Source organism: Octodon degus, unplaced genomic scaffold (genome assembly GCF_000260255.1).
Source record: "Octodon degus isolate 3935 unplaced genomic scaffold, OctDeg1.0 scaffold00104, whole genome shotgun sequence".
In the NCBI taxonomy this organism is placed as follows: domain Eukaryota; kingdom Metazoa; phylum Chordata; class Mammalia; order Rodentia; family Octodontidae; genus Octodon; species Octodon degus.
Genome location: NW_004524680.1, coordinates 896,345 through 909,647, shown reverse-complemented (window position 1 = coordinate 909,647; position 13,303 = coordinate 896,345). Strand labels below are relative to the sequence as shown.

The window sequence follows — 13,303 nt, the reverse complement described above, 5'->3', positions numbered from 1 at the left end:
ACTCTAACCGTGGCTTTTGCTGGCCTCCTACAAATCAGAAGAGGAGTCTGACTTGCCCTGGAAGAAGGCCGGCTTGCCTGCCTGATATAATTACACACACACACACACACACACACACACACACACACACACGCACACCCCCCCTGCATTCCCATTCTGGTGGTGTATGTCAAGAGGCATTTCCTTTCCAAAACAGTGGGACCACTGGATGTAAGTACAGGCGCTTCAGCGGCCCTTCAGCCATCTACCCCTGCCCCAAGTCAGAACATGAAGGATCTTCAGTAGATCCTCCCTCAAGAGATTCTGCCAGTCACAAACCCTTCTGTCGTGTACTTTGTCACTAAGGTGGCAGGCCTGCTGCTCTGAGCCTTCTTGAGCGTGTTAAAATCTCTGATGTAGCCAGGCACAGTGATGCACACCTCTAATCCTAGCACTCTGGGAAGCTGAGCCAGGACTATCATAAATTCAATTCCAGCCTGGAAATTTAGCAAGACCCTGTGTCAAAATATAAAATAAAATGTGGCTGAGGATGTAGCTCAAGGCGAGACCCTGGGTTTAATCTCTAGTACTGGAGGGGGGCGAGAGACACAGAGAGAGAGAGAGAGAGAGAGAGAGAGAGAGAGAGAGAGAGAGAGAGAGAGAGGAGGGTTCCAGTGCCCTACTGCAGTACTGCCAAGCTCAGCTCTCTTGAAATCCCAGCCAAGCACCCCCATCAGAGCCCAAGGCTTGGGGAACAGGGAACACAGAGCCCTGTTTTCACCTTCACGGCGCCTCACTGAGCAGAAGCGCACCAGGCCCCCAAGCCAAGAACGTCTCCAACACCCATTTATGAGCTTTCTACCCCTTCAAAATTAAAATCAAACACTTCATAAAGAGTCTCAAGCTGGCAGTAAGGGTTAAAAGAGAAGAAAGTAATCTCTGCTCCCTTTACTGAATAATATTTAGTGAACATCTTGTACTCCAATAAGCATATTGCTTTCTTCCAGGAAAATACTAGGAACAAAATCTGGTTTGGATTTGGACTCTTGTTTGACCAGCTTGCAAAACTGCTCTTGATTTCCTTAGGTTTTAGGGATCTAGATTTCAGTGGAAAGAACATTGCCCTCACAGAGAAAGAAAGCCCCTTCTCCATCCTCATGACTTTTGTCTGCAATCTGAAGCATAGGAATCCAGCTAACATGAAACCATCTCATTGGCAGGCTGAGTAAAAAAATCTAAGAGCTGAAAGATGTTAGATATAGTGGGGCCACAGTTGTTGATATTTTTAATTTTATTTATTTATGTAGCTGTATTTTATTTTTTCTGGTGCTGGAAGTGGAGCCCAGGACCCCACATTGTTAGGCACGTGCTTTACCCCTCGGCTACATCCCCAGTGCCCCACTTTCTGTCTCTGTCTCTGTCTCTCTGTCTCTGTCTTTCACTTTCTCACTCTCTTACTCTCTTGCTCTCTCACTCTTTCTTACTCTCCTTTCTTGCTCTCTCACTCTCTGTCAATGAGCCAAAACCTCACACAGGCCACACTAATCTTCATCATAAGGACAGAACCTATTGTTGAAACAAAGTCTCACTCAGAGGGCCAATACCTAAAGCACACAGAAGGGAAGCTGCTCTATGAAACATGGATTGGAAGCGCTAGGAACCAGGCGTGCAGCTCAGCCTTGAAGCCCAGGGTGTCCGCCCGCCTCCGTGCCAGCCTTGTGTGGCCCTGAGCTCCCACAGAGCTAAGCCCCCAGCCACACCTGCTGCCCTGTTCCTAGGCCCAGACCTTGGACTGTGAGTTTCTGCAGAAGCACAGGCCTATCATACATTTAAGAATGAAAGCTGACCAGGCTTGTCATTCAGATGTAGTACGGTGACCCAGTTCTTCTGTCTGGGCTTTCGCCTCCAACCCAGGCTGCGCTAAGGTAGAAACAGGACTGTTCACACGCTCTCTGGTAGTGACCCTAAAGAGTCATCTCTAGGTCCAAAGGACAGAAAGTATCCCTGCTGCACTGGCCCCTGTCTTTCTTGACAAAATTTCTTTTCAGAAGCCCAGCATCCCAGATTGCTTCTTCCTGCAGGCTTATGCCCGTCTTGCTTATGTGGCCTCGGCTCTCAGCCCTTTCCTGTCTCATCTTAACTCCTGAAATCTTCCCCCCTCACTGCACCCTCTGTTCCCCACAGACAGCCCCTAATTCAGGGGTCACCAGATATTGCCTTAAAATGGCCAGAGGCTGTTCTCAGATTCGTGAAACCTGTGATCTGTTTCCCTCCTCTGGAATCTGCTGCAGCAGCAGGAATGTGCTGATAGGTAAATGAACTGTGTACCTGAATTCCAGCAAAACTTTCCCTACAAGCCAGGTGACCGAATGCATGTCTGAAGTCCTCAGCCTGGTCTCTGGGCCTTCTCTTCCCCCTCTGGTTCTCCCTCCAGCTCCTCACTGCCCTGTAGCCTCTCAGGAAGCAGCATGTTGCCTGCCCAGCGGCCTCATTCCTATGGAGATGGGGAGGGCCCCTTCCGTACCCCCTGAAGATGTGGCCTCAGCTCACCTTGACTTCTTGGTTTCTGATGTCTTCTCCAAGGATCTGGAGAAGACACCTGGACTCAGCTGCCTGCTCCCCAGGTTATGGCTGACATCGCTGTCATAACTGATGCCTGCAGCCTCCCTGTGATCTCAGACCCACCATCTTGCTCTCTATCCAACCCCACCTCCCTTTCCATCTTTTTCCTTCCTGCACCAAGACCCCTACCCTTCATGCGTCCTACCACATTCCCTCTGTTTCTCTGCCCTCTTGTACATCCCCCTTCTGACCAGCTTAAATGTCACACTCTGTCACTACAGCAACTCACAGGAGTGTCTACGCAACTTCTTTGTTCTCTTCATTTGTTCGCTCACCTGCACCTCCCTGTCTTAGCACTCACCACTCTCCAAACATACCATATCTCTTTACCGATTGCTCAGTTTCTGCCTCTCTCATGAAGGTGAGAGCTTTGCCCCATTTTGCTGTAGCTCCAGGGTCTAGATCAGGGTCCAGTACATAGTAGGTCTTCATTTGGTTGGAGAAATGGATGTAAAAATAGACAGGAAGTGTCTGAGCTGAAATCTCCATCTTAGTCCAGTGCTTCAGAGTGTGATTTTGCTCCTCACTTGCAACTTTTCACTGAACCATGCAGTCATTTGCTTATCCTTTCAGCATGTAGCTGCTGAGCAGCTGTTAGGTGCCGGCACAAAGTAGACTTCTGTGATATCATTTATGTGTCCCTGGAAGAAACCAAAAGGAGGGGCTTGTTAGGAGGAAGAGAGTTGGCAAGCAGAGAGCATAGATGGCTCCTGGCATTCATGGCAAAGGGAGCATGGAGGAGTGGGGCGGAGGGCACCCCAAAAAGCACAATCCTCCTGATTTACATTGTATCCAGGATCCCCAACTTGCCCAAAACCAGGTGTGTTCTCATGCCTTTCAGATGGCAAAGGGGCCCCCTTACTTACAGCCCAGCACTCTGTGAGCTGTAGTGACACTCTCAACATAGGTGATGCCCCCATGAGGGACTGTCACCTACAGCTGCTGTGGCTCTTCCCATGGTCACACCTGTGGAGCCTGCAAACTCTGCTACTTCAGGCTTCATGCAGCAATCAGAGCCCCAACATGACAACAAAACCCTGTCTTGACACCTCTTCTTTACCCTCTTTTCTAGGCTTTTTAGTGCAATTTTAGAACAAGCAACCAAAGCAGACGGGGCAAATGCTCTAGGAGGGAAAGGCGCTGGATTTGACGTGAAAGCGCTGAGGGCTTTCCGCGTGCTTCGCCCCCTGCGGCTGGTGTCTGGAGTCCCGAGTAAGTAATGCTGTTATTCCTTTCTACGATACTGCTTTGCCAAAACTTGCACTTCCCTTTGCTAAGCTGCAGAGGAGTCTGGTTTCCTACCAGTGGAGGGTTCTCTTAAATATAAGTGTCTTTGATTTAAAGAGCCAAGTTCCCATGCAGCGGCATCAAAACCCATGTGGCCCAGCTCTTATGAACACCTGGGCAAAGGGCACAGGGGCCGCACAGCCCAAGGAAGCCTTGCTACACAGACACAGCAGCGCCCTCGCCATCTGAGCGCCTGCAGGCCCAGGCTGGGAATTTAAGTACATTTGCTGCAAAAGAGCCCGAGGGATCAGAGCTGGCTAATCCCCGAGGCTCACAGGGGATTTTAGCCAATAAGATTATCTGCACCTTCTGTATTTTTCCAAAGAACATCAGGAAAGCATCTCTGGATGCTCTGAAAGTTCTGCCTTGCCATTTCTCTCAGCTCTGTCCCCCTTTCATGTCAAATGGGGGGATCCCATCTGAAGCCTTCTATATAAAAAAAACACACTAGGGTTGGAGATAGCTCAGCAGCTTGTCTGCCTGGCAAGCACAAGGTCCTGAGTTCAATCCCCAATACAAAAAAAAAAAAAAAAAAGAAAAGAAAGAAAGAAAGAAAGAAAGAAAAGAAAAGAAAACCAAACCACTGGCCATGATAAGGACTCGTCTCCCCATGGTGTGGGGCTTAGCTCCCTTTTTCTGGTGAAGGGAGATATTGTCCATCAGCCACTTCAGCAACTCTGCTTCTGCCTACTGCAGATGGCCCAGCCACTTTGGGTACCTGTGTCACCTACAGCGATCCCAGCTCACCTGCTCCTGGAAAACTCCCTTCATGTCGAACTCCCTTCATGTCCTTCTTTCATTCATGATATTTGGGGGAAAGTTGTAGGCTTGTTTGCTGAGATGTCATGCTTTTAGATCAGCACCATCAACTCATGACTCCAGACACAGGACACACGTGGGCCTGGGCAAAAGCAGACTAGCTTGGAGGTGAGGGCAAGGGGCAGGAAAACATATAGGCCCTCTGAACACACCACCATTGCTCCGTATGCCATGCGCCGAGCTGCTGGTCATGTTTGTGCTGCTCCGTAATATCTCTGAGAGTCACAAGGCCAGCGTGAACATGGGAGGCCCTCTGTCCACCTGCTGGTCTCTTTCTCTGCATGCACGGCGCCATGGAAAGATCTTCCTGTGACTTCATTACCCAGCTAAGGAGCCAGGACTAGAGCCAAGTCTCCAAACCTTTAGTCCCGGCACTTGTGTACCATATTAGGCCACTTCTTTTAAAAAATTAAAAGCTGTGTATCCTTCTCCTATATTTTTGCACATAGATAAAGTCTCCTCAGGTATGTGAAGGGCCCCCTGAAACTCAGAACTGTTCCTTATTATATCCCTGATTTCTGCACAATGATTAGATTGGTCTCTAGACAAGGTAGAGAATTTACCAAGTAAAAGAAGGAAGCTCAGTGCTGTCCTTGCAGTGGGTCTCTCTGGGCAAAGACTGTGGGGTGGTTTCAAGCTCAAAGGCAGCACAGAGCTGAGCCACACAAGCTCACGTAAGGCAGATTTGAGGGAGCTCAGGAACGAGAACAGTATATATGGTGGCCAACATGCAGTTCCACTTTTGTGAAGCCTGAATGGTTCAGTCATAACCCAACAGACTGACATGGGAGATAAGAGGAGACTATGAGAATGACTTCTAGAGGCACGGCCAGTGTGTCAGTGATAGAAACTATGAATTAATCCCAAGCAAGATTTAGCTAACAAAGCTGCAATAGACATAGTAAATCTTACCCTGGTGTGCAGGTACTTATAAGGATCCTGGATTATATAGCAATGTGTTGAGTTTAGGGTATATTTTAAAGATAAACAATCATCCTTTCACTTGAGGAACTTGACAGTGTGATAAAAAAAAAAAAAGTATCAGTCAGCTTTTGCTGTAGAAAAAAACAATCCCAAATGCTCAGTGACTTACAGTCAGATCCATGTATACCTGGTTCATGGCGCATGAGGAGGTTGGTCAGTGTGGCTCTGGGCTCCACAGGCTCCGGGATGGACCAGCCAGGTTGCAGAAGCAGCCACTGTGCTGGCCCTGTCCGTATGGCAGGGGCAGATCCTCACCAAAGGAGTCATGGATCTATATCACCGGAACAATCCCAGGCTTATGCTTGCGTGTGGCTCACATCACAGCTGCCCTCGGCACACAGGCCAGAGCAAATCATGCAGCCAGTCTCAAAGATAATAGGACAAAATACGGTCAGCTTTCTGTAAGTACGGCCACAGAGTCAACCGCTAGCTGCTTGAAAATAGAGTTTTTAAATTGCATCTGGGGCTGGCCAAACAGCTTAGTGGATTAAGACAACTGCAAGCAGACACAGGGGCTGGGGATGGATCCCTGGGCCTGCTGTGCCGGCCCCACCCCCGGGGTGCAATGAGACTGGGCGTGGGTAATCCCAGCTCTTGGGAGGCTGTAAACAAGCGGATCACTATGAGTCCGATCTAGTAGTGAGACCCAGAACACCCTGTAGACCCTTCCCTAAAATATAAAAAATAAAATAAATAAATAAATAAATAAACAAATTGCATCTGTACTGAGCGTGCACAGACCTCTCACCTTGTTATCCCCTGAACAGTACAGTATAGCGCTATTTACACAGCCTTTACATTGTAGTTTGAATCATAGCTCAGCTAGAGAAGATACAGGAGGATATGTATAGACAAGTACAAACATTCTGCCATATCTATAAAGGATGTGAGCGTCCTGGAACTTTGGTATCTGTAGGAGCCCTGGAAGCCATCTCCCACGGATACTAGGGACAGTTGTCTGACTGCCTGCAGAGAAGCGTGGACAAATGACTGAACGAAGCGTGCAGCTGACCGCACCAAAAAAATGAGATTATCCTCACCAGAAAGCTATACTAAGAGCTGCAGCAGAGAAGCTCCTCATCACACGTGCGTACGCTGAGAGCCACTTCTGCTTCCACGCATTTGTAAAGGACAATGCGACTAGACGGAATAGCTAGGATTCGGCGGCAGAGGAAACTTCCGGGATAGGAGGCCTGGTCTCCATCTGCACGTCAGTACTGCTAGAGCCCGACTGTTGTGGTCGGGAAGAGTTCACCCTCCTTGGAAGGGTTTGGTCATCTCGCTTCGCAGACGCTCTTCTGTCGTAAAGGAAATCAGCCCCTCTGCTGGTGAGGCACCCGCCCTCCGCAGCAGAAGTGTTGTGAAGCGTGCATATTGCGCCAAAGGCTAAGCCATATGGAACATAAACATTACACAATGAACGTGAACAATAAATATGGAGAGCTGTGTTCAAATATTTGCGGTGTGTATACGCAAGGAGTGTATTTGTTTGTGGAACAGGAAGCAAGGGGTCATTTCCTCCTCGCTGCATAATCCCATATGTCCTCCTGGAGAGAAATTTAAAAGGGAGAGCCGAATAAAGGGAGCGGGCAGATGGAGGTGAGACAGCAGCTTTGAAATTTAGGAGCGCTGCAACCGAAAGTCTGAGCAGCCCAAATCTGTGATCTAATTGACAAGCCACCTCCACGCGAGACCAGCTTTCCTCACCCCCCACCCACCACATGCATCTACGGAAGCCGAGCTGGGCTTCCCACACCTTTGGACTTGGAATGCACAGGACGGCCTACCCATCTGTCTGAGCATGCGCGCTGAGGACTTTCCCTAGGATACATTTTTTCCCCCGAAATGTGAAAAGGGTAACATTAGCTCTTTCAGGATAAAAGCTAAAAGTGCTATTTCTAAAGTCACAAAGAATAAAAGCAAAAGTGAGAAGGAGCATTGGGGGCGGTGGGGACCCTCAGACTCCTCTCATTTTCCTCTTCTACATGAGCAACATTTCCTGGAGATAAATCAGCACCAATCGGTCCACAAACACCATAGAATGGATTCCATAGGAATCTGTAGCAATGCCTTAAGACATAGTGTTTTAAAGTACGATGGCCTGACTTGTGTCCATCACACTGTGACCTTAAGGAACATATTAGGCTTCCTTATGTTTTAGTTTCCTGATCTGTAAAGTAAGAATAATACTAGAACCTATCCCATATATTGTTGAAAAGATAAAAATCAGCTAATGCATGCATAGCTCTTGAAAGAGGCCTTGCTCCTAGTGAGTATCCCATTAAATTACGGTGGATATTTCTAGAATTGTAGAACAAAGTTGTTGTCATCAAGAGAGAAAAGGCATACAACTTAAAACATAAAGAATATTTAGGAGTTAAATAGCAACTTGAGATCCAAAAATAGCAGAGGCTCCTGGATGATTATTGGACTTGCATGGTGTGTATAATGAGATGGATTCTGGGAAGAGTTTACCAGGACTGTGACCGTCTGGAAAAGTAGTGTGAAGAAGGAGGTGTGGGTGTGAGCCCTGAGGTTTGTGGAGAAGGGGCAGGGTAGAGAGGGAAGGACATTTAGGGACATTGTCTGGGTCAGCCCCAGCAAGCATGCATGTGGATCAATCCCACCACTGAGAAGGAAGCAGTGAGAACTGGCAAGAATGGTGAGCAGGGGGCAGACAGAGGTGGGTGCCAGCTGTCACCTTGGTAGGCAGTACTGTACAGAGCACATTCTGTTCCCCATGCACTTGAAACCAACAGACTGCACTGTAGAGAGATGGCTAAATGGCTTGGAAATCTACAAGGGTGGCAAGGCTGACGCTAGACCGTGAACCCACCCTAGACTCAGCCGGCTGGGGTCAGAGCCAGGCCCAAGCAGATCATTGTATTCATTCTAGAGGCCCCAGCCGGGGCAGCCTGTGTTCTGCAGAGTGCTCCACCAGCCATGCTTTGAGTCTGGAATGTTCCTCAAATACCCATGCCGTGAAGGCATGGTCTGCAGCCTAAAGGCCCCAGGTAGAACTTTTAGGTGAGACCTGGCAGGAGGGAGTGAAGTCCCTGCAGCTGTGCCCTTGGGAACCACATTAGGACCCCTGCCTGTTCCTCTCCTCTTGCCACCATGAGACACCTTCACACACTTGCGCCCTGATCCTCTGCCCTGCAGCAGGGCCAGAGACAATGGGGGCTGAGCAACCGTGGGCTGAAGCTCAAACCTATGAGCCAAAAGGAGTCTTTCCTCCTTCTGGTTGCTTGTCTTGGGTAGTTTGTGACAGTGATGAAAATAGACTCACTCAGAATCCTTGACTTAAGGTGCTCACTACTGAAGTTAAAAACTTGCCCGTGTGCCCGAGTCCCCAGGTGACCCCCACTCCTCCCGAGATGCAGTTTTCCTCCTCGGATGGGTTCGTCCCTCCTGGGAATTCATAACTGTGAAACTAGCCGTGCTGATGCCGTGCTGATTAGCAAACACAAGTGGTTAATCAACCCACCAGGGGCATATTAGAGCTACTAAAAACAACTTTTCTGAGTGCTTTCACACATTTCAGCTTCAGAAGCAGTCCTGCCGTCCAACCTGGAATGTGCTTTTCATAATTTAAGCGTCAATGGATTTGCAAGCGCTGTCACTCTCCCAGACGAAGGTTTCATGACCCAAGGGTCTGTGCCAGACAGGTGGAGGGCCTGGCCTGGAGGTGGCCCTGGCAGGCAGCAGGATACCCTCACTGGTATTTAAAGACACAGCACCATTCCAGATTCCACGCAGGAAGGTTGGCCCGGGACAGGTTCTCCACATCACGTAGGAGTCAGTCAGTCCCTAAAATTTATATACTTTGGAGAAGACTGAATCCCAAAGAACCACCTGTATCGCCATCTTCCTGAGCTTCCTGAATCCTCGTCAGTGTAACCCCTAAAAGTGCCAGCCCAGTGTTGTGGTGCATTACAGCCCAGGCAGCAGGCAGAGGACCCAGAATCCAGACCTCTCTCACTCCAATTGGCCAGGTGACCTCAGGCAGGGCAGTCCACCCTTGGCGCCTCTGTCCTGGTCTTGTAACGAGGGGTTTAGGTAGGCTGTGCCTTCCATCCTCCTCCCGTGCATCCTCTGTGGCATACCAGCCCATGTTGCTTCAGAGCCCACTGGCCCCTCCCCTCTGCTTCCCCCCTTCTCCATTGACTGCACTGTCTCCACCATTACTTATTTTCTATTTACTTTTTCCCACTTGTCATCTTTTTTGTCCTAAAAGTTTCCTTATGTGCCAGAGGGTCTTAAACCAAAGTGAGGAGATGCTTGCAAAGCTTCCTACAAGGACCTGGAAGTGTGCTAATGGACGCTATTCCACAGATAACCAGAAGCTCCCTAGTCCCGCGGCCCAACTTCCTGCGTGTCTTCCAGGCCATCTCCTGTCCCACCTCTTCCAAACACAGTGCTCCCAGTGCTCGTCTCACAGCCCTCTTCCTGGCTGTGAGTGTTTGAGCTGACAATGACTACAGGCATCTAGTCTGACCAAGTGTCCATTGCACAGACAGAGCGCTGTGTTTGATGGTCTACCTGAAGTCACAGAGCTACCTGCCAGTGGCAGGTGAAGCTAGCTCTTGTACCATCTGAAGGATGACTCTACAAGCCACTGATAGCTCCCCTGTTTTGTGGTCTTGGAGTTCACAGAAGCCGGGACACATATGGGTGTACATACACAAGGAGGGAAGCAAGCGCAGGGAACATGGTAGCCACCTCCCAGCTTGCTGCCTAGGGCAACCCACAGGCCATGTTCCTGAGAATGCAGGAACTGACTTCCCCAAGACTGTCCTGCTTGGCTTCATGGAGTCCCAAGTCAGGGTGGTTTGCTTATCAAAAAAAGATTCATCCAAATAGCTCAGCAGACTAAACACCTGCTTAGGCAAGCACAGGGACCAGGGTTCGATCCCTTCCACAACATGCCACTCCCATTCCTATCCCTGGGCATGCTGACCTGGAGACTGAGCATGGTGGTGCAGGACTGTAATCCCAGGACTGGGGAGGCTGAAACAGGAGGATCACCAGAGACCTAGATGTGTAGTGAGACCCTGTACCAAATACATTAAAAAAAAAAAAAGAGTTGGAAAAGGGCCCCACCTCCCCAAACCCCAGACCTGCCCTGCCCTGCCATTCCTTCCATGTTTGCAGCCCCTGAAAACTAATGTGCACCCCTTTCCCTTTCACCTGGCAATGATTCCTGATCTGTCACTGCAGACGGCTCCCCCCCGGGTCCCCTCTGTCCTCTAGTTGTATGGTCTTGTCCCTCTTCCTTCTAGGCACCTCTGAAATGACTCCTGCACTCAGAGTCCAGAATGAAACCATAGTTCTAGCTGTGCTGCCACTTCCCTTCCACGCTGCTTACTTCTCTGCCTCAGTTTCTCTTATCTACAAAGTGAGGTTACTAATGAGTATGCCACAGATAAGGATGAGATTTCCTCTGCAAGGGCCTTCTAGACACAAAAACTTTTTAAATGTACGTCTTTTGAATTTAAGTTTACCTTAGAGATTGTGAAGAGCCACCACCTCAGGGAGTGCAAGAAGAAAGACATTCCCCCCCCCCCCCCCTGCAGGCAGGCAGCAAAGTAGGTTAATTTACAAGAGCACATTTCACAAGTTCCGGTCTTGCTGTCATGGCGTTCTACTGAAAGGTAAATCAATAACAATGTGTGTGACTCAGCTGAGAAAAATCTCTGCTATTTGGTACTCTGGATTCAACAGGGTAAAAACAAAATAACACGACACAGACAGGACACAGCGACTGCTGCAGACTGTCTCCCAAAGGGAAGAGCTCAGTGGAGGAGTTGGGTCTTTTGCCAAAGAGAACATGGTTTTCCCCCTAGAGAGGAGTTACAGTGGGAGCGGGGTACCCCCGCTGGCATTAGAGATTAAGGCAATAGATAATTGGGTAGTTAGTTTTTTGTGTTCTAAGGGGCTGTGACTCTTTTGGTGCTGATGAGAAATGGTATTGTCACAACCTTGAGAATTATGATGAAATGGGGGGAGGTACTCCCTTCCTACAAGGGAGGAGACCCAGATCTAACATCTGCCCAACTGTGTGACTTTGTCCTTTGGCCTCTTGACTTTCACTTTCTTTATCTGTGACAAAATGGGGCTGACCTACATTATGCCTGTCACCATTAATCAAGATTTGCCACCTTGAATGATTAAGAAACACCTAAGTGATCCATGCATTGTTTTGGAAGCTTCTGTGGATGAATGACAGATAGGTCCGAAAAAAATGGAAAGAGGAAGACCCGCCCCAATATGGGTGGCACCAGTCACTAGGCTTGCAGCCTGGGCAGACTAAAGGGGGAAGGAAAAAGGAAGTGTCCTGGTTTTAGAAGAGCCCCATCTTCTTTGGACATCAGTCTCCGTCTTGTCAGCCTTCCACCCTAGACTCACACTGGCAACTCTGTAATAAAATTCTACCCATTCAGCCTTGGGCTGAGGCCACATCCTTGATCCTTGTGATTCTGTGGCTTCCATCCTTTTCAGCTGGATCATGGGGCTCCCCAGCACACATTGTAAACACTTCTGCCTCCGATCCCACAGAGGGCCCAGGAAGGCTTTCCTGCCTCTGCTCCTGTAAGCCTACCAAATCAATCCCCTTGCAGGCTCACACACATATTTTCTATTGGTTCTGTTCTTCTAGCGAACTCTAACATATATAAACCTTAAAATTCCTCTCAGCATTACCATTCTGTGCTTCTATGATAGAGAACAGCAGTGACCTGAGAATTTCTATTTAGTTACTAATTCGAGACCTGAGATAGTCACTGATGGGTGTGACCCTGGGGACGTCCCTTCAGCCTTTCAGCTCCCAGTATGATACAGTGGAGATCAGACAGCTCAATGAGAAGGTATATCAGGTAGTGTCCCAAATTTTCTGATCAAGGAGATTATGGGGCCAAAGAGGGAAGTGATCGATGATGTAGAGTGTGCCTAAGGAGAGTCACATGGAGGGAAAACATTCCCTCAGGCTTTCACAGAGAGCACAATGGCCAAGCAATGGCCGTGACTCATCCACATGGCTGACACTGACAAAGGTTCTACAATCTGAGGTACAGGATCTCAGGATAAATCCTGAGGGGATTTCACTGACCTTATCAGACCCAAAGCTACAACTCTTGTTGCATAGGTCCTGCTTTATCTTGGTCTTAACCATCCAGCAGAAAAGTATAAAAACGAAGTATAAGAAGTAAAGCCATGGTGTTGTGTTGAGCTGTAGGGGACTCAGGTCAACAATTTCTGACATTGCCAGTGAAACAGAAGACCCATTACTATTATGGACTATTGAACTCTTTTAGAATATTTTGCTGAGTTTACACACCTATAATATTTAAATGATGGAATTTAACAAAAAAGGGGGTACAGATGATTGTCCATTTTGTATCTGTGTATTCAAAGTGGTTAGGATAGATATATAGTTACATTCTCTTAATGAATAGAGGGATTTGTTCTAATGGTGTTTGTAAATAGGATATCAAGTCTGCATCTTGTACAGCAATTAACCACTAGGAAGAATGTTTGCAATGTGTTAATTATTGAAACTGTCCTACCAATTTGGTTTGAAACTGTCTCATTGCTCTTTGTTTCTCAATAAAAT

At 48.3% G+C, this 13,303-nt stretch overlaps 1 protein-coding gene across 36 annotated transcripts in view; it reads left to right on the top strand.

Annotated features, from left to right (window-relative positions):
• Cacna1c (calcium voltage-gated channel subunit alpha1 C) overlaps positions 1 to 13,303 on the top strand; it is a 752,474-nt gene that overhangs the window by 507,700 nt on the left and 231,471 nt on the right. For 35 of the 36 annotated variants that reach the window (XM_023723811.1, XM_023723805.1, XM_023723803.1 and 32 more), the window contains exon 5: positions 3,674 to 3,813. In XM_023723811.1, the coding sequence (XP_023579579.1) occupies positions 3,674 to 3,813 (140 nt within the window). Of the gene's footprint in view, positions 1 to 3,673; positions 3,814 to 10,507; positions 10,513 to 13,303 lie in introns of those variants that run through there. The other variant, XM_023723816.1, reaches the window with a different exon arrangement.